We start from the raw sequence: 22,083 nt of genomic DNA, 5'->3' as shown, positions 1-22,083 counted from the left end.
TAATAGGCCCCCACCCCCCCAAATTAAAAAAAAAAAAAAAACTGGTATACATATGTAATTTGAAAATTTAAGATTTGCCCTTAAATATATATATTTTTGGATCTCCTCTGAAATAGCGTTGAGTTCCATTTTGATAAATATGTTGAAATGTTTAAGAAACACTTATTTTATATGTTATACTTTGTTAACATTTTTATAATATCAAATATTTAAAAAACACTTATTTTATATGTGATATTTTGTTGAATATGAAATAGTATCGAGTTTCATTTTGATAAATGTGTTGAAATGTTTAAGAAACACTTATTTTATGTGTTATATTTTGTTGACATTTTTATAATATCAAATATTTAAAAAACACTTATTTTATATGTAGTATTTTGTTAAATATAAAATAGATGTTAGTTTTTATTTTCATAAAAAAAAAATTTGTTTTAAGCTTTGCCCCTCTAGAATCTGGTTCCGTACCTGAAAAGAAATAAATCTGTGAGAGATTGAATGGCCTAGCTTTCAGATCGAGGGAGATACTGTGAAAGTGATAAAGACTGATAGTTTGATTTAGATACAAATAATGATGCTGAGAGCTTTCTATCCAAAAAAAAAAAAAAAGATATTGAGAGGCGGCTTACCTAGGGGCTAGGATATTTTAGTATTTGTATTGATATAATAAATGTATAATATATATTTAATATAAAATAAATAAATATATATTAAAAATTAAAAATTTAATATATATATAGAAAGGTTGCGGTGCTTTGTGGTTTGTGCGGTTATCTAATTATAAAACCACATACCATGTTATACCATGTGATGCGGTGCGGTTATGCCATTCACATACCGTGTTACACCATACAATACGGTGCGGTGTGATTATGCCATATAGTGGGCAATTTAAACGATTTGGTGAATACTCTTATTCCAATGTTCAAAACTATCAGAATTGGGAGGATATGAAAAGTTTTATATTTTATATTTGTTTTTTTTCCCTTCACATGGACTATAATAGTATCACAGATAGACGGTTCCCACCTAACAAAAAAAAAAAGTATTATGGGTAATTCGTTTTCTTAATTGATTTAATTAATTTTGTCTAAACATTTGACAATTATTTTATTTTATTTATGTGAAAATTCAACCCACCCAACCGAACTATTTGCCATGTTATTGATAAGAGAGGTGCTACGTCAACAATATTTTTACAACAAATCATAGGTGGTTAGTTGTTATTGGTTCAAATTTGAACCTAACACTAAGATTACTTTTTTGCCCCAATAATAACAACCAGTAACATCCTGCCACTTAAGATTTGTTGTAAAAATATTGTAAAAATATTATGGACATATCATTTCTCTATTGATAATTGAATGAAAATAAAGCTGATTATTTTTTTAGAGTCAAGAGCTGATGTAACGCTGGACGGTGAAAATGCCAATCTCCAGAATTGGTAATGTGGCAGTACCCCAGTAAAAATAATAAAAATAAAAGAAAGAATGAGATCCTCTTTACTCTTTACTCTTTACTCCATTCTACTGAAACAACTCTTCCGCCGAAAAAATGTCTCAAACAAGAGATCCTTGTCCAAGACCTCGGAGCCTCCGACAAAGGAAGAACCATCTCCCACGCGATGTCGTACTGAACATCTTGACAAGGCTACCAGTCAAATCAGTCCTAAGATTCAGGTGCGTTTGCAAACCTTGGGGCTCCTCAATCACTACTCCTAATTTCATCTCCACCCACCTTAATAACACCACCAACGATGATGATCAAGATCAAACCTTTCTCATACAAACTCGTATTCAATATAATTCGCGTAAGATTCCAATAATCTCTAAGGTTCTTTGTTGTGACTGCACGTTTGATTGGCTTTTTGAGTATCCAACTCCCTCTGTTTTTGATTTAAACATGTCCCACATGGTCGGTTCGTGCAATGGTTAGTGTGTCTAGTTCGACATGGAAATCGTTCCACTACTTCTGATTCTATATATTTGTGGAACCCCAGTATTAGAAAATTTAAGAGATTGCCTGATTCGAGTCTAAGCCAATATTTTTCTAATGGCCAAGATTATTGGGTTTCTACTGGATTTGCTTGTCAGTCCAAGACAAATGACTACAAGGTTGTAAAGCTTTGGTGTACTCCAGTTGTGGCTGAGGTTTCCACAGTAAGCTCGGACTCATGGAGGATGGCTGAAATCTCATTGAAATCCAATGTTGTGGTCTCCTATATCGACATTATTCCAGATCCCCAATTTGTTAGTGGGGCTTTGCATTGGTTGGCTTATCATACTGAAAGTGAAAGGGAAGGGGAATTCCTAGAACGAATGATGATTTTGTCATTTGATGTTGATAACGAGGAATTTGGGGAGATGGCACTGCCTGATGGAGATAAATTGCACGAGCAAAGTCTGTTTGTGTTCAAGGGAAATCTGGCTTTCATAACATATGGATACCCTGAAAATGATGACGATATAATGTCAGATTCGCAATGCTTCATTTGGGTAATGAGGGAGTACGGTGTACATGAATCATGGAATAAACTTTTTTCTATCCGGTTTGAAAATGTTGATATAAGTTTCTATGGTTGCACTGAACATGGTGAACTTCTACTTGACAAGAAAGTCAAGGAAGAATCCGAAGATGGTGAAATAAAAATACATTATTGCAATGAGTTTACTATTCTGTCAAATGACACTGCGATTGTTTCACTAGACCCTAAAACTTTACATGAGAAGAACCTTATTATCCTACCATATGTTACAAATATAGTTACTACTTTCAAGGAAAGCCTTGTGTTACTTGATGGAGCAACCGAGCTATCTGGATAAGAACTGAAATCATTAGTGATAATCATTGCATTTTGTTAGGTAAGTGTGATATGATTTAGACCATTCTCATGTTGTTTACTTTGGTATCATTTTGTTTCCTTTGGTGTCATTTTGTTTTGCTGTAGGCATAATGTACTGATGTGATGTAGGTGAACTTAATTCATATGTATATCAACCCTTTATGCTTGTGGCGATTTCATTAAAGAACATATAACATTTTAATTCTGACTTCTTGTGTGCCTCTCTGATTGTGTTGCAAACTATTAGATTAGAGATCTTACTTTATCCAAAAAAATATAATAAAAATGGCGCAAAGAAGAGGGAAGAAAAGAAGTCCTATGATGAGAATGTTGAAATGGGCAGTGGAAGTTCTTATGTGGTGAGCATAGGCCCAGCAAAGGTCTTGTGCTTTATTCCTTGATCAAAATGATATATATCTTGTTAGTGGCTGCAGAATATCTGCTATGCAATTTTAGCTTGTTGTATCTCTTTTCATGGGTCTGCATTTTCTCATTCCCCTGCGATAACATATGGTGTTTGAAAAGGATTTAAAGCTTTGTGATCATGGATTGTCAACACTTCTATTTTGGAGTTGCAATTGTTTCCCCTCATCCTTTGGTGGCTAATTCACATGCTCATTGCCAATGGTAATGAGAATGAATCAGTGTGTTTAGTTGCTAATACATTGTGCTTCCATTAGTATTGTTGTGGTCATTTTATGAAAATATTTAACAGTATTTATTGTAAGGTAATATGGAAAGTTCTTTTTGAACTTCAAAGTTCATGGTAATGTGGATACTGTTTCTAAATTTTTGATTTTTATGAAGAAGTTTTTTTTGTAAGGTTGTCTGTCACATGGCTAGGCCCTTTTTTTTCTTGGCATGATGTGATTTGACCCGTTTTGATTCATACGATAAATTTGCTTATTGATGCATCCTTATAATGACACAAGTCGTTTGTTAATACAAAAAGAGTAATTTTCAACTAAATTTATCTTTTAATTGGATGTCATACAAGTCTTTTTCCTTTTTCTTTTTCAAACTTTCTGCAGTTGATTTCCAATTTGAAAGTTGAAATTACGGATATTCCTGTTGTCAAATTTCCATTTTTTGTAAATGAAAGTTTTCCATTGATTTCAAATACGTAATCAGATTTATCTAAAATCATAAATTTGTTTAATGACATATGTTGTCCTTGGTGTAAAAGTTGAGAGAGCAATAAACCATCTCCCTGATTGTTCAATCTCTGCTTTTGCATTGGTCGCTTCTAGGAATGGTCTTTGTATATTCAAGGTACACCTATGACACTCCAACAATCTATTTTTCCACAATTCAATCATTTCATCAACAATGAGTATGGAGTACCCACAATTTCATCAAGAACAGATATATGTTGGTAGCTTCTGGTTAATTTTGGTGCCTAAAATTAAAGTTTACTTAAAACATGTCTCTGTTGATCCCCTAGACATGCATATACTTCATTAGGTGGATCTATTTCATATTGAATGCACCAAGGCTGTGGTACATACTCCTTCAAAATTTCAATACTCATTCCTCACCATAGCTTAAAAGGCTCTTTACTTCATAAGTAGCATAAATTTGTGTAGTGATTACCTACTATCCTCAATCAAAAGGGAAATATTAAATAAACCCATCTTTCTACCTCTTTTCATTCAGATATCTAAGCAGAATCAATATCATAGCCCATAGGACGTTGGCATCAACCTTTTATTTTTGTGGGGTTGTTAAGTTTGTTTTGGTCCCAGGGAAATATTATATCAACTCTGGATTAGAAACAACATCTGAACGGTCTAAGATTAGCATAGTAAAAACAAGAAACTAGTCTTGGACCCCATGTCAGCAATGACCTAACACAATTTCATTGGGCAAACGCGAGGCTGTTGAGCAAGCAAGTGAAGAAGCAAGTCAAATTCCAAGCTGTTAAATATAGTACTGACCCACTCCAAGAGGCAAGATGGGTTAGCAAGCTTTCAAGCATGCCTTTTGATTGCTTAATACTTCAAAGTGAACTTTTAAAAAAAAAAAGATCAATGATAACTTCCGAAAAATAATGCGAAGAAGGTGACAATAACAAGCTAGGAGTTTAGCATATCCTAGTGCAAACCTCAGCAAAGTAGTTCATTCATTACTGTTTGTCTTTTTTTTCTTCATTTTTTTTAGTTCTCTTACATGTTACAGTTGACTTTTGATTTCTGTCATACCAATATCTTGGATCACAGATTCAAGAATATCTCTTGATACTTCCTATTAGAAAGATATGAAAAACACTTGCACTTTGTAATAGCAATAGGCATGTGTATAAGATGTGCATGATCATGAATAATTCATGATCTATCTTGTTAGTGTTATTATGGTGAGGGGAAAAGAAATTGAGGGTGGTGATTAAGTAGTGTCAGGGTTTGCAAATGCACCTGAATCTTATGAGTTATTTGACCGGAAGCCTCGTTAAGATGTTGAGGATGATATCATCTTGGAGACAATTATTCATTAGCTTTGGTTGTAGTTGTGGTTCTCTCATTTGCGACATATTTATTCCGAAGAGGGGACCGAAGTCACAGAACTGAAGAGAGTCTAACCTAAAGAAAATCCATTTTGCTATCTTATTTTCTCTTCTAGGTTAAACTTGCCTCCAACAGGCGATCTTTTCCTTCCGAGTGAATTTAACAGAGCTTTTAATACTACTAACGTTTAAGTAGAGCATCACTTTTCACAACTCAGGGGTAAAGGTATGTTGTTTATTGATGTTTTATGGTTATCTGATTTTTTCACTTGTAGTAGGAAAGTGATGATCAGAAAGTTGATCTCATTAAACCAAAAAAAGAAAAGAAAAGAAAAGAAAGATGGTCTAGTACTGTAGGTTGTGGCCTTGTGGGTTTAGACTTTAGTAGGATTATATTTATTGTAATTTGAGAATAGTAATTTATAATTATCTGTTTGATTGATAGTAGTGACTTTAGCAATTAAATTAAATTACCACTATAAAGTTGTTTATTTTATCAATTTGAGTTATTGAGACTATAAAATTTAATATTTATGTTTACATATTGTGAAAATTTTATAGGGGAAACGATTTACAATTGATGCATATTTTGCAAAATGGACAATGAATTCTTGAGTGATTGTTTAACTATATCAATAGAAAAAGCAATTGCTAAAGAATTTGGTTCAGAATCAATTATAAATGATATTAATGCCATGAAAGAGCGTAGGACACAACTTTTAAAATTAAAAGTTAATTTGTGAAATAAAATTTTTTTACTCATTTTTTTTACACATAAGAACTATAAACACAAAATCTGAGGTTTGAAAATCAAACAATTGACAATGTTTCACAAGTGTAAATTTGTATTGATGTATGAGTAAGTACAATTCTCTAAAATTGAATCTTGTTACAAAAAAATACTACTCTGATTTGATCTCCTTGAAAAAAGCTTTGATTCAAGTATAAACTTGATTCGAACACCAGATGCTTCCCAATTTGATTGAGAAAGGGATCAAAAGATCTTTGAAGTAAAATTACAATGAATCTCTAACTACATGTTTGTTAGGAATCCTTCGTTCTTTGCATTCTTCTTGTGTTCTTTGAATTTTCTTCGTGTGTACTTTGTCTTCGAATATTGTAGTGAAACTTCTTCTAGGCTTTAGGGGCTTAAATCCGTAGATCTTCACTAACTTGCAATCTTTTAAAGTTTTTAGACACTTTTGGACTTGATTTCAATGCACTTTGAGATTTAGGAAGATGACTTGAATGATTTCTCTACGAATGTAGTTAAGATTTGAATGTTGAAGTTCTTGGAGGTTTTGGAGCTTAATTCCGATAGAGTTTCGAGACTCATGAATGTGTGTGTATGTCCCCTTATAAGATTGAGAAGGGTCTCTATATATATGAGTCTTAGGGAGGTGTGATGACACGTGATTGATTATCATTAATGACATGTGTCATAATTTAAATGGAGGGACTTTATATCTTGTTCTCCAAGGAATATATGACATTATTTGATTAGTCATAGTGGTTTAATTTAAAATAACACATGACAGCTTTTAATTAGACTGCTTATGTCATTTAAATTAACACATTTGATTGGTTTTTAGGTTTTCTTTGCAATCTTTATTCTTTGACACTTAGAATATTGTCATTGGCCTTTGAATAATGATAGTGGAACCTACTAAGTAGCATGTGGCATCTTGTAATTGGCCGTTTTAAATATACCACTTGAACTTTAGTGGTCTAACGTGACAACTTGTTATTGATAGAAAATATCACTCTCTACTTTATTGTGTTTACATTGGCTCATTCGAAAAAATTTTGGTTCTGCCACTGATCCCATCAATCAAAAAATTATATGTATTCGTTTGACTTTCCTTATAACATAACTAGAGATTAAAATCAAAGAAACAAATAAAAATAAAACACATGACATGGTGGAACATTAAGTTGAATATACAATAGAAGAGGTTCAACATTCTCTTTCATTGTTACTGATCTTTTTTAAGAGGCCCAAAAATGCTGGTGATAAAAACATCAACGAGCCCCAGCCTAACCCCAACCCAAACCCAAACCCAACAGATTCGTGCCTTTACTTTGTTACTCTTTATCTTTACTCTTTAGTCTTCACGCCTCAAAACTGAAATCTCTCATCCGCCGAAAAATGGAACCTGGTCCACAACCTTTGATCCTCCGACAATGGAAGAACCATCTCCCACACGACGTCGTACTCAACATCTTGGCAAGGCTACCGGTCAAGTCACTCCTAAGATTCAGGTGCGTTTGCAAACTCTGGGACTCCTCAATCACTAGTTCTAATTTCATCTCCACCCACTTTAATATCATCAACAATAACGATGATAATGGTCATGCTTATCTCATACAAACCTTTATTCAATATAATTCTCCTAAGATTCCAATAACCTGTAAGGTTCTTTGTTGTGACCGCACGTTTGATTCGCTTTTTGAGTATTCAGTTCCTTCTGTTTTTGATTTAAACATTTCCGACATGGTCGGTTCGTGCAATGGTTTAGTGTGTCTCGCTCAACGTGGAAAGCTTTCCACTGCTTTTGATGCTATATATTTGTGGAACCCCAGCATTAGAAAATTTAAGAGATTGCCTGATTCGTGTTCTAATGGCAAGGATTTTTGGTTTTCTACCGGATTTGGTTATCAGTCCAACACAAATGACTACAAGGTTGTAAAGCTTTTGGATACTCCAGTTGTGGCTGAGGTTTACACATTAAGCTCTGACTTGTGGAGAAAGGTTGAAATCTCGTTGAGATCCAAAGTTGTGGTCTCCCATATCGAACCTTTTCCATTTCCCCTTATTTTTTAGTGGGGCTTTGCATTGGTTTGCTTATCATAGTGAAGGGGAAAGGGAATTCGTAGATCCAATGATGATTTTGTCATTTGATGTCGATAATGAGAAATTCGGAGAGATGGCACTCCCTGCTGGAGATAAATTGTTTGAGCACAATCTGTTTGTGTTCAAGGGAAATCTGGCTTTCATTTCATGTGGATACGTAGAAAACGATGACGGCTTACAGCCAGACTCGCAATGCTTCATTTGGGTAATGAGGGTTTATGGTGTAGATGAATCATGGAATAAACTTTTTTCTATCCGGTTTGAAAATGCTTTTATAATTTTCTTTGGTTCTGAATACTTATCAGGCAAAAAAATTTTCTTTGGTTGCACTGAACATGGTGAACTTCTACTTCATAAGAAAGTCAAGGAAGAATCTGAAGATGGTGTAATAAAAATCGATGAGTCTGCGATTCTTTCAGATGACACTGCGATTGTTTCACTAGACCCTGAAACTTTACATGAGAAGCACCTTGGTATCCAAGGAAAGCCTTGTGTTACTTGATGGAGCAACCAAGCTATCTGGATAAGAACTGAAATCATTAGTGATAATCATTGCATTTTGTTAGGTAAGTGTGATACGATTGAGACCATTATCATGTTGTTTACTTTGGTATCATTTTGTTTTGCCGTAGGCATAAATGCACTGATATGATGTAGGTGAACTTAATTCAGATGTATATCAACCCTTTACGCTTGTGGCGATTTCATGAAAGAACATATAACATTTTAATTCTGACACTTTTTGTTCCTCTCTGATTGTGTTGCAAACTATTAGATTCGACATCTTACTCAATCCAAAAAAATAAAATAAAAATGGAGCCAAGAAGAGGGAAGAAAAGAAGCCCTATGATGAGAATGTTGAAAATGGGCAGTGGAAGTTCTTATGTGGTGAGCATTGGCCTAACGAAGGTCTTGTGCTTTATTCCTTGATCAAAATGATATATATCTTGCTAGTGGCTGCAGTACATCTGCTTTGCAGTTTTAGCTTGTTGTATCTCTTCTCATGGGTTTGCATTTTCTCATTCCCCTTAGAGAAAAATTTGAGATAACATATAGTGTTTGAAAAGGATCTAAAGCTTTGTGATCATGGATTGTCAACACCTTCTCTATTTTGGAGTTGCAATTGTTTCCCCTCATGCTTTGGTGGCTAAATCACATGCTCATTGCCAATGGTATTGAGAATGAATCAGTGTGTTTAGCTGCTAATACATTGCGTTTCCATTAGTATTGTTGTGGTCATTTTATAAAAATATTTAACAGTATCTAGTGTAAGGAAATATGGAAAGTTCTTTTTGAACTTCAAAGTTCATGCTAATGTGGATACTGTTTCTAAAGTTTTGATTTTTATGAAGAAATTTTTCTTGTAAGGATGTCACATGATTAGGCCCATTTTTTTTCTTGGCATGATGTGATTTGACCCGCATTGATTCACAAGATAAATTTGTTTATTGATGCATCCTATAAAAACATGCATATACTTCATTAGGTGTGATTCATTTTATATGGATTGCACCAAGGCATATGGTACATACTCCATCAAAATTTCAGTACTCATTCCTCACCATTGCTTAAAAGCTTTGTTTCATAAGGGAAAAATTGAATAAACCCATCTTTCTTCCTCATTTATTTAGAAATCTAAGCAAAATCGGTATCATTGGAGGTTAGCATCAACCTTTTTTTTTTTGTGGGGTTGTTAAGTTTGTTTTGGTCCCGAGGAGAGATTATATCAACTTTGATTAGAAACAACATCTGAAAGGTCTAAGATCAGCATAGTAAAAACAAGAAACTAGTCTTGGACCCCATGTGGAAACTGACCTGACACAATTTCATTGGGCAAAACCAAGGTTGTAGAGCAAGCAAGTGAAGAAGCAAGTCAAAATTCTAAGCTGTTGAATATTCTAACCCACTCCGCCAAGATGCAAGATGGATTAGTAAGCTTTCAAGCATGCTTTTTGAATTGCTTAATACTTCAAAGTGAACTTTAAATAAATAATAGATCAATGACAACTTCAGAAAAATAATGCTATCCAAGATGGTGACAATAACAAGCGAGGAGTCTAGCATATCATAGTGCAAACCTCAGCAAAGTGGTTCATTCATTACTACTGACGAATTGGACCAAATCAACTTAAGTGATAAGAATGCACGTGAATGGACCCAAGTGGACCGATATAGACCAAAATTGACTGAAGTGGAGTGAATATTGGACTGAATTGACTGAAGAGGTTTGAAATAGACTGGGTGGGACTGAATTAGACCAAATGGACCAAAATGTTATGTTGATAAATGTTACGCTTCATCTTTTAGATATCATATAGATATAGATATGTAGTTTCACAAAAATTCAAGCAATCTATTAAAGCATGATCCAAGAATTCCAAACTATTAAAGCAGAGATCTCATGTAGGAGAGCATAAGGTTTTGTCATGTAGCTTCTTCTTTGATCACTTCTAGATTTTTTTTAAAAAAGAAAATTAAATTAACTTCCAACTCATCATTAGCATTTAAATTCCTCTTCACTCATTTGTGTCTCTTCGTAATCCCAACGGATCAAACCAATGTTTCTACTCATTTTTCAAGTCTTAATTCAACCTTCTTATATAGTGTTAATTAATGGAGAGATGGTTAAGGAAGATATAAATCACTTTAAGAAAAAAGGAAATGTACAGTCTAACCTCAACACCCACAATTCTTTTATATTCCTAATTCCTGAATCGAAAATTGGATCTACATTTCATTTCTTCTTGGCAAAACTCAAGGTATTTTCTACATTTTATTTTCTTCTCTCTTTTTTATTCTTTAAATAGTATATATATATATATATATATATATATTTTTTTTTTTTTTTTAATTTTGTGTTTACTTGAATATCAAATAAGTATCTTAGTATTAGACCAAACTGTTTGTGATCCTTCAAATTGTAGGTGATTTATTTTTTTATACAGAAATGCATGAAAATGTTAGGTCCATCATAAGCATAAAGATGATCATAAATTTAGATATTGACAAACAATTGAGATATTGCATTCATAGATTCTGATAGCATTTGCCACAAATATTCAGCATATAATCTATGACGCAAAAATAAGTTTGGTGTGTTGTATGGTAGAAACCAAATGGGACTAAATAAAATTTGTTAGTTAGATGCACACCAATTATTTTTTTAAGCTTTCCTGTAGTATTTACATGGTCTAGTTTAAAGTAGAATTTCATTGGTAGAATCAGTGATATATTCATTCAATCAAATCAATGAACAATAAGGGTATGTCATATGTGGTCTTTTTACTCTAAATGTTGTTTCATTCAGTTATTATTATTTTTATTTTATATATGTACTACTTTTTCTATTGTTAGTTCCTGCTTTATGTTGTTTTAAAAAAATTGTGGCTAATAATATGTGCTTATTTTACTTATTAAAGCAAATCTATGTTTATTTTGATGTTCATTTCTATGAGTCATCTTCAAGTTTTTCCTACTTAATCAATTCCTATTGATGTAAATAGTGAAGATCGGAATTCCATAGAAATCAAGTTTATTGTTTTAGCTTGAAACCGACATAATTTAATTATATTTTTATGCAATGTTTGAGACCAACATAATCTTAGGCAAAGTTTTCCCGTGCATTGCATGGGTGTCCAACTAGTTGAACAAGTTACTATATTGATTTAATGTCAATCAAAATATTTCTCTAATATCAGAAGAACATTATTCTCATACAAAAATAAGCAAATTACTATTTTGGCTATACAAACAAATGTCTTTGCTCGTTGTCTATCCTTCTTACACTTTCTCTCTTTTGTGTTTGTAGGAGGCCAAGACAATGAGCCACATGCTTAAAGTGTGTGAATAGTGAAAATGCACAAGAAGTTTGGAGTCATAGCCCGGTGTCATTGGTTCGGGACTGTTCCTCGTAGATGAATCTCTCATACATTCTAATGTATGCTCCTCAGCTACTAGAATGAAGGTGGAGCTGCTACAAAGCCTACAATGCTCCTACCTTCAGAATTAGTTTCTGGGCAGGCACCATCACCTCTACCAGCACAAGTGCCTGCTGCTTTGTACTGGACACCTTCCCCCATAGGGCATGGTGTGAAGTTTTTAAGGTTGACTATAGCACTCTGGAAATCCTAGAGCACCATAAGAATGGAAAGCGATATAAAAAGAATTTGCAAGTACACAAATTGTATCAGAGACTCATCAAAGTCATACACTGACAACAGAAAGTGCAAATGTACAATTCTGAATTGAATCAAGAAGTTTTTCATGAAAACGTTGAGTAATTTGTAAAACAAAGCCCTCTAGAAAATCTAACCCCTGAAACTGCAACTGAAGACAATGGTAGGAAACATAGTAGCAAGAAAGAGTTAGTAGGTACTTTGTAAGTTTTAGCAGTTGAACCTGAGAGGAAGCCCCGGATCAATTTGCAGCTCGGAGGCATGGTTTCAAATGAGAACATATGAAGAATCAAGAAGGCAAATTGAGCCCTCCAAACCAAAACAGGCGGTTCCTTAAATTTGTGAGTTGTGCAATGTCAACTGTCAAGTGTGACTCACAGGTTGCTTTTAAGAGTCATTGGACTGGTAAAAAGCACCTGGCAAATCTAAAGCAGTTTCATAGCCACCATGCTTTGTATGAGAAGCAAGACTTCCTAATTTCAATGCTCCATCAGAGCAGGGACAAATGGGGCTTCTGGTAGTCTACCCATGAACTTCCTTAACTCATCAAATCCAACAACAGTGCTGATGAAGTTGCACCTCATTCCAGGTAGTAAAGTTGCCCCTTGAGATTAAGTTGTGCTGTAAAACTCAAAATGCATATGTTGGAACAGAGCCCGAAAATATAAAAAAGCCAACTGATAAGATAGTTTTGTTTTTCCATTCTCATCATGGAAACTATGGAGATATTCTATGCATGGAGGATACACTCATAATATTATTTGAATAGTAATATACTCATTATTATGATGCAAGATTGGGTTTTGGAGCTGGTGAATAAGCCTTAGTATTATTATTATACTAATTCTCATCATTTAGTATAGCCTAGAGGCCTGAGGTATCTTCTACGTTAAATTTCCTTTGGTGGCACAAAATTTACTAAAACAATTGATTGGATTTAAATCACCAACACTCCTGGTTTTGATGGAATCAATAAATAAGAACAATCATGTTAAAGGTAAAAATCAGTTCTAGAAAGGGTGCAGAAACTGGAAGTGGTGACACAACCAAAAAGGAGATGGTGTTCCATTGCAGCTTTCAAACAAAGGACTGTGGGTCATGGAGAACTCGCCTCCTCCATGAAGAAGAGTGATACACAAGACTTTGAGAAGAAAATTTTAACAGTTAGGATGAATTCACTTTTTTATTAGTAGTTCCAAAAAGCTACAATATGAGAAAAATTATACCCGCTGCAGGGTATACCTTCTCAAAAGTCACAATTTGAGGGCTTATAATTGATGAGGGATTTCAGAGAGAAGCTTGAGAAAGAAAATGCGTTATACAGAGTTTTCAAAAGAAAAAACCTAACAACTGACAACTAGGAACAGCATACTTTTTCTTTATTTATTTTTACTGTACGTTTTTATTTATTAGTAGTTGAAAGAAGCTAAAATTTGAGAGTTTACATTAGATGAGGAAGAAGATTGAGAAAGAGAGCACAAGTGGAGTGTGCATGCCTTATCACATCTCCAAATTATCATATCTTTGGAATTATGAATAAAGAGATGTATAAAATCTAGTAATGTAACGCAATTGATTCCTTTTTGAGCCAATGAGGACAGGTTAGTAGTGAAGAGAAACTTTTAGTTCCAAAAGGCAGGCTATTGTGGATGTAATTTTGATAAGAGGCATAATAACAAGATAGAGTATCCAAAATAAATAAACAAATAGAAATTTCTTAGACTACAAATACAAATACAAAATCTGCTACCTGGAAACTACAAATTTTCAGTTTACATTGATTATGGCATTTGGCAAGGAATTGCATCATTGATGTTGCTAAAAGCCTAAAACATAAAAAGCATCAACTAGAGTAACCTACCAGAATACCACTTTGACTTGGGTATTACAGAAAGATTAAAGAGGTAAAAACAAATAAATTTTGAATTTTTTATTTATGGAAAACTTATCATGACTAAGTGCCAGCTAGTGTAGCTTGTCCTATACACTCTTCTGAGCTTTGGTTGATCATAAATCACTCCAAACAACCCCTCTGTTGTTTTAATTACGTCACAGTTGTGAAACTTATACTTATATTAAAATAAATGGATGTGGATTAGGTTAGTAAATTCTTTGTTTTTAAAAGTTCATAAAATGTCTCATGTGATGAAGCATCTAGAGGATAGATAGATATTTGATCTAAGTTAACTCTATTTCAATGGCACCAAATAGAACCAACAAAATACCAATCGCCGATCAAATGAAATTAGCAATACTCATATTCTAAATGGAAAGATTAAATATGAACACCAATGTCAAAGCTGTAAGTGAAGATCACTCCTAGACACAGATGCAGCTCAGTTATTTCAATACTTGTTTACTAACTGCAACTTAATCTCAGGCCCCAAATGAAAATTTAAGTTGAAAAAAAGCACCTTCCAAAACACGACTAATATAAGGACCAGACAAAACACGACTAATACGAGGTGGCATGCACTAGTACAGACCTGTTAGGTTTGAAAGCACTACCAACCATATTTTGTGCCTTAATTAGCAAGAAACACAACAGAGAAAGACATCTGTTACGAAACTCCTAAGCTACCACCAAAAGGCAAACGTGCTTGGCAAATACCAAATAGATATATGGTGTTCAGAAGCCTTGTTATACTGATATTTTGCTTCCCAATGATCCTAACTCATAGAAAAGAAAGGACAAATATATTCATGCTTGTTCATACGAGAGAGAGAGAGAGAGAGAACTGTTAATGTCATTGGGTCCTTGATCCTGAACTTTTGAAGCTGTTTTTTTTTTTTTTTTTTTTTTTTTTTTTAAATTTATTTATTATTATTAAAATTTTATTTTAAATAATCAATGTGTCTCTGAATGTTTGGTTTCACCTGTGGACTATAAAATCACAAGTAACTTATAGACCTCTATTGGGTAGTTATACCTCCATTTTGGAGCTGGGTTTTTTAGGGCCTAACAACAAGAAATACAGTTCTTTGAAGCCCAACCAACACACACATAAGCACAAACATGTGTGTGTATTTCAACTAATGGGGACTTGGAAGTCTTAGGTCCTTCAACACTGCTGTCTAGAATCCTAGATATTGTGTGTATAAATGGTCTTATTGCTATCCAGTCTCACAGTCTTGCCGCGAATTGACATGCATCAAAAAGTATTTGTGCTTTGTGCAACAGACCTTTTAGGTGGAACCCAGAAATAATGGGAGTTCCCATGAGCCCAGTATCAGAGAGGCATTGAGTCAAAAGCTGGCATGCCTTAGGGACTCAGCCAAAAATTTTATTAGAAAATATAAATTCTAAGGAAATCAGATTAGGTAATTGTCTCTCTAATAAGATATTTCTAATAGCAACACAGAGTGGAGAGAGAGAAACTTGCCTCGAATCTGAACATTGAAGGAGACGAAAGAGATGAGCAAATAGTCCATTGCTTTCCACTATAGCAAAACGCATCACTATCAGGTCCAGCCCATTCACTTATTATACTGTTCAAAGTTCCCTATTCCTTGAGAAGTTCAGCTGTTAAAAATGTCTATTGGCCATGCTAGCCAAAGATAAATGAGTGCACTGAAATATTTATATGATTTTTTTTAAGGCACAACCAAGCAAAACTTATGGAAAACAATCCCTTCTGTTCAGCCTCCAATAATTCTATCATTACAGCCTAGTTTTTCTTTTTCTAAATTACGTTTCTCTTTTTTATAAGTGACAACAACAACAACAAAAAAGCAACCATGTGCCATCCTTAGCCCCAAAGTTTTGGCCCGATCCTCATTCAAGTCAGTCACGAGTATTTTTTTCCCCTGCCATTCTATATATTTGAAATCATATTATCTGTAATCCTTCAACAAATTTACCCAAACTTATAACTGCCAATACAAAGTAAGCAAACACAGAGTAAGGAACCACAAACAAAGATAGAACTTCACCAAGAAACTGTTATTTAAAAAGCAAACACAAAGCTGCAGGTTCCCCCTCAAAACAGGAGGTGAGCACTAGGCAATCTTGCTATACAAAACAGAGTAAGGGACCCCCAAAGCATAACATTATGTGCTATCAAAAACATAGTTCTCTTGAACCTACTTGTAGTAAACACACAGGTTTTGGTTCTTGACTTCACATTTGCTAGACTGCACAATGCCTTCTTCATAGCTAATCAGACCTCCATGATTGATAAAAAGAAAAACCCCCAAGATAATCTGCGCATAACAACAATCAAACTTCTTCCTCTCCAGTAATTAATACCCCACTCCACAAGAGCATTAAGGGGTGTTATAAATCAGAGAATAAAATCCACCTCTCTACATCACACCAATACTTTCATGTCTACTACAGAACCAAAGGAAAAAAAACATGATAATGGTCTGGTCCCAATTCTATTGGCGGTTCAATAACAAAATTCTATAAAACCAGTAATAAATTCACTTCTTATCCAGATAGCCCGTTAGCTCCATCAAGTAACACAAGGCTTTCCACAAAAGTAGTAGCTGTAGTAGGACGATAATGAACACCAATATCCTTCTCATGTAAGGTTTCAGGGTCAATTGAAACAACTGCAAGGTTATTCCAATTGGGAAATTCACCCACATTGGATTTTGCCTCGACAACCTTTAGAACTATAAGTTCACCATACCTGGTGCAATCCAAGAAAGATGAAACATTTTCCAACTGCACAGAAAAAAGTTTATTCCATAATTCATGCACACCATACTCCTCCAACACCCAAATGAGGCATTGAGAACAACTGGTATCATGTCTGAAGCCGAATTCGATTGAAATCAAGGCCATTTTCCCCTTGAACACCGCTAGCCTGTGACATCCACCCGGTAAACCACATCCATCAGGGAGTGGTATCTCTCCCAATTGATCACATTGACATCAAATGACAAAATCATACTTTGGTGTAAGAATTGCCTTTCACCTTCTTTAACATCTACCAACCAATGCAAAGCCTCACTAACAAACGTGGCAGGCCAAAATGGATCGATATAAGAGACCACAACATTGGGTCTCAATGACATTGTAACCCTTCTCCATGAATCCGAGCTTAACCTGTAAACCTCAGACTCAACCTTAGGTAAATTTACATTGTTGGGTACACACAGCCTTACAACCTTGTAGTCATTTGTATCAGACTGACAAGCAAACCCAATAGCATTGCGATTATATTGGCGTAAGCAAAAATCAGGCAACCTCTTAAATTTTCTAATGCAGGGGTTCCACAAATATATAACTTCAGCAAACCAGTCATGATTTTTATACTCAGCTACACAAAATAGACCACTGCATGAACCGACTAATTTGACAGATAAAAGATCAAAATCTGAGGGAATTGGATACTTGGAAATCCTATTAAACATAGAAGCAACCGTATAGTAAGTTTTTTCAGAAACAGAAGAATCATAAATGACTTTTGAAATGAAACAAAAGTGATCTTTGTTGTTGTTGTTGTTATTAAGGTGGGTGGAGATGAATTTTGGGGTGGAGATTGGGGAGTCCCAGGTTTTGTAAATGCATCTGAATCTTAGGACTGATTTGACTGGAAGCCTTGCCAAGATGTTGAGTATGATGTCGTGTGGGAGATGGTTCTTCCTTTGTCGGAGGGTCAGAGGTTGTGGACAAGGTTCCCTTGTTTGGTGCATTTTTCCGGTGGAAGAGAAGAGAGACTCAGAGAGTTGGGGCTAAAGAGATTTCCACGATAAACACCGCTACTAGAGTCTGCTATGCTATTTTTTTTGGGCAAAAATGCACTTTTGGTCCCTACATTTTGGGTCAATTCTCATTTTGGTCCCAAAATTGATTTCGTTACAAATATCGTCCCTAAAAAAGAAAATTCGTTTTTAAAATAGTTCCCCGCCAACTTTACTAACGGAAACTTCCTACGTGGCAGACGGAATGACTTGTTTGCTGACGTGGCGATTAAAATATTATTAAAAATAATTATTTGACAATTTTAAAAATAACACGTCAGCATTTTAATATTTTAAACAATGCCACGTCAGACAATTTATATAAAAAAGAAATTAAATTTTAAAAAACCTTAAATCTAATTTAATTAAAAAAATTATAACTTATCATTATTAATTTTCAAACATTACAGCTTGTTCTTTGTTCTTCGTGTTCTTCCCAATCAAACCCAGATACAAAGAACTCAAACCCAGATTACATGAACACAAACCCAGCAACCACTAACTCAAACCCAGATCACAACAACAAACGAAAATCACAAATAGAGATCAAACACAACGAAACCCAGATCACAACTCAAACAAAACCCAGATCACATCCCAAACAAAAATCAAGATCCCAAACGAAAATCAAAACCCAAACAAAACCCAGATCACAACTCAAACAAAACCCAGATCACATCCCAAACAAAAATCAAGATCCCAAACGAAAATCAAAACCCAAACAAAACCCAGAACTAGAAGAAACCTAGAACTAATGCAAACCCCGTAAAAATCAAACCCATGAACCCAGAAATATCATCAACAAACCCACGCCCACCGATCAGTCAACAAACCCACGTCCACAAAGTCACCAAACCAAACCCACTACCACCATCGTTGATCAAAAAGAGAGAGGAAGAGGGATTTGGGTTTAGAGAGAGAGAAAAAGTCGAAGATTGACAAAGAAAGAAGCAAAAGAACGATACAAACACAAACAAGCAAAAAACCCAGGCCGATCTCCTCTGCCTCTCGTACCGACTCCAGCACAAACTCGCCTCACCGAAACAAGCGACTCGATGATGTTCAAGTTCATCCCTACCAATCTTCAAACAGCCACGATTTAGATCGTCCCTTACTTCGCCGGTAGCTTCGGAACTCAAGCCGAATCAACTACGGCACCGGCCACGAGACCAACTTCGCGGCTGGTTTGGGATTTTTCAACCAACCCGATCTCGAGAGCAAGTTGTCTCGCATCGAGAGATAGAGACTAAGAGAGACAAATGCCACACAAACACACAAACTAATTTGGGTTTTTTAGCACTATAAATCCGCATCTCTGGAGGATGTAGTTTGGGATATTTATTAATTTATTTTTGTTTTGATTTTACTTTTTTGGTTTATCTTAAAAGAAAGAAGAAAATGAAATAGATACAAACACAAACACAAAAACGCCAACATAGAGCGTGAATAGTGTTAATTTAGTGTTTGTTTCTAAAAATGTTCAAGAAAAATTGAAATAATTGCTCTAACATTTTTTTCTCAATCTTTAAAACTGTAAAGTTTTTTGTTTTTGCTTTTGTTTTTTTTTTTCAATTTAAATTGAAATTTTTTTTATCACACTAACGTAAATGCTACATAATTTTTTTTAATAATATGTTATTGCCACATCAGTGCCACGTCAGCACCACATCAGCAACCAGCTCAATCCGTCTGCCACGTAATAGGGTTCCGTTACTTAGATGACGGCAGGGACTAAAATACAAACGATTTTTAAAAAATAGGGACGACAATAGGAACGAAATCAATTTAGGGACCAAAATGGGAATTGACCCAAAATGTAGGGACCAAAAGTGCATTTTTACCATTTTTTTTTAATATAAGATATAATTTTTACTCTATCTTAATTTAAATATATATGTGTGTGAAACTTTTTCTGGAGACTTAAGTTTTGGCCCTTGTCCCCTACACCCCACAAGCATTTATAATTGTAGAATATGTTTTGCTATTAAAATAGAGAAAATCTACTACTTCTTTGTCACAGCAATGATGTATAAGATCGAGTGGAGAAAAAATTATGGGTACGGGTATAAGTGTTAGCCAATCACTTATGTTCTGCTACATTAGAATTGTAGTAAAAAGTTGTAAAATAGTGTTGGTCCTAAAGCTACTCATTAAAATAAGGGTAATTTAACATTTTAACCATGTCAATTTAGTTTTAACTGTATTAGACCAAAATAATCATCTTCATTAATTGATGGATGGAAAATAATAATGTAGGTAACTGCTAAAATAAATTTTTAGTTTCATACCGCATAGACAGCAAGCTAAAATTCATAAATGTACAGACCCAAAACCCTAGTTAGTGAAACACACCAATTTTTGTTCCACAATTTCAACAAAATCCAAACCCGAAGAACTAATCTAATTTACAAAACAAGTTGATCACAACATCATTCTCTACTCCATATACAAACTATTAAAATACACTACATATTTTTTATTTAAATTTTGTTTTTCATTTTTTTCAAAAATTAGAAAAGAACAATAAAGGAAAATCATAGGAGGCTTAACAATGATGGCCTTGGCCTCGACATCTTGATCTGCAGCTGAGCACACAATATTGTTGCTTATTACCTCTGCCAAAAAAACATATGATATAGCCACGAAAGCATGAGGGGAAACAATTGAGACACCAAAAGAGTCAAGGTGTTGACAAGCATTAAGAAGTAAAATCTTGAGTAAATATGTTTTGTCATGAAATTCCCACAAGCTTTAAGGTCGACATAAATCATGAATAAATTTCACCCATTTACATCATACAGAATTACCAATACTTTTATGCCTACTGCAAAACAAAATGATACCAAAGGAAACAACATAATTATTATCTCATTTGTGTCATATATGTATGACAAAATTCTATGATTATCACAAGTCATTTCACCTCCTATTCAGATAACTCAGTTCCTTCATCAAGTAACACAAGGCTTTCCACGTAAGAAGAATTCCCCTGTAAAGCATCAGGAAGTCCAGCATACCTGGTGCAACCATAGAAAAAACCAGTTTCTATCACCAATGAAAAAAGTTTATTCCATGATTCATGTACTTCACCATACTCCTCCATCACCCACATCGTAATATAGCGGTCGTAATAGTTTACTGTAATGAAAGCCAACTTCCCCCTGAACACCGCAATATGTTTAGTTCTTCTAGCCCCATCAGGGAGTGCTATGTCTCTAAATTTCTCATTGTAGACATCAAATGACAAAATCTTTGTTTCACATTGCAGTTCGTCTTCATATTCAATAAAATCTACCAACCAATGCAGAGCCCCACAAGCAAAAATGGCATGTGAAATACGCTTGTTACCATGTAACTTGACATTGGGCCTCAATGAGATTTCAACCCTTCCCCATGAGTTCGAGCTTAATGTGTAAACCTCCGCATACTGACGCTTTATTTTCGGCTTGCCAAATTTTGTAAAACCAACTAAACAATAGACCCTTATAACCTTGTAGTCATTAGTCTTGGACTGATAACCAAATCCGGCAGCCTTCCAAATCCAATCATATCGTTGGCTAAAGGAAGAATTGGGCAACCTCTTAAATTTTCTAAGAACGGGGTTATACAAATATATAACATCAACGCAAAATGCTTTATAGTGAGGAATACACAATAGGCCATTGCACGAACCGACTATTCCAGGTGATGTTGATCCAACGTAGAAACGATCAAAACCAGAGGGAACTGGATACTCAGAAATTATATAATACGTTCGGTCGCAAAAAACTTCGCAGACCTTACCCTTTTTACCAAAACTGTCAGGAACCTTTATGAAACAACCATGATATTTGCTGTTATTGTTATTAAGGTGGGTTGAGATAAAATAGGGGCTGATGATAAATGAGTCCCAGGATTTACAAACACATCTGAATCTTATGACTGATTTGACAGGTAGCCATGCCACGATGTTGAATACGACGTTTTCTGGGATGTGATTATTCGTTGGTTTTGGTTTCGTTTGCGACATGTTTCAATG

General features: G+C 34.6%; 2 protein-coding genes and 2 pseudogenes across 2 annotated transcripts; 2 read left to right on the top strand and 2 right to left on the bottom strand.

Moving 5' to 3' along the window:
* The first annotated feature begins 1,511 nt into the window (after positions 1 to 1,511).
* LOC142615833 (F-box/kelch-repeat protein At3g23880-like) lies at positions 1,512 to 13,157 on the top strand (annotated as a pseudogene).
* On the top strand, positions 7,342 to 8,943 carry LOC142615834 (F-box/kelch-repeat protein At3g23880-like; annotated as a pseudogene).
* Positions 13,158 to 16,803: 3,646 nt separating the features above from the next.
* On the bottom strand, positions 16,804 to 18,017 carry LOC142616603 (putative F-box protein At3g20705). Its single transcript, XM_075789420.1, has 2 exons — positions 17,290 to 18,017; positions 16,804 to 17,185 (listed from the first exon to the last, which is right to left on the bottom strand). The coding sequence occupies exons 1-2, from the start codon at positions 18,015 to 18,017 to the stop codon at positions 16,804 to 16,806; spliced, it is 1,110 nt and encodes a 369-aa protein (XP_075645535.1).
* Positions 18,018 to 20,991: 2,974 nt separating this feature from the next.
* Positions 20,992 to 22,074, bottom strand: LOC142616602 (F-box protein At3g07870-like). The gene has a single exon (XM_075789418.1). It carries the CDS (start codon positions 22,072 to 22,074, stop codon positions 20,992 to 20,994), a length of 1,083 nt encoding a protein of 360 aa, XP_075645533.1.
* Between the last annotated feature and the right edge of the window lie 9 nt (positions 22,075 to 22,083).

The sequence above is a fragment of the Castanea sativa genome, chromosome 11 (assembly GCF_040712315.1).
Source record: "Castanea sativa cultivar Marrone di Chiusa Pesio chromosome 11, ASM4071231v1".
Lineage (NCBI taxonomy): Eukaryota > Viridiplantae > Streptophyta > Magnoliopsida > Fagales > Fagaceae > Castanea > Castanea sativa.
The sequence above is the reverse complement of the archived record's forward strand: the minus strand, read 5'-3'. Positions and strand labels throughout refer to the sequence as shown.

Coding starts and splice junctions, on each gene's coding strand:
- LOC142616603 (XM_075789420.1), bottom strand. CDS start 18,017: ATGCACCAAACAAGGGAACCTTGTCCACAACCTCTGACCCTCCGACAA. Junction 17,186..17,289: donor GATGTTAAAGAAGGTGAAAG/GCAATTCTTACA, acceptor TGGATGTCACAG/GCTAGCGGTGTTCAAGGGGA.
- LOC142616602 (XM_075789418.1), bottom strand. CDS start 22,074: ATGTCGCAAACGAAACCAAAACCAACGAATAATCACATCCCAGAAAAC.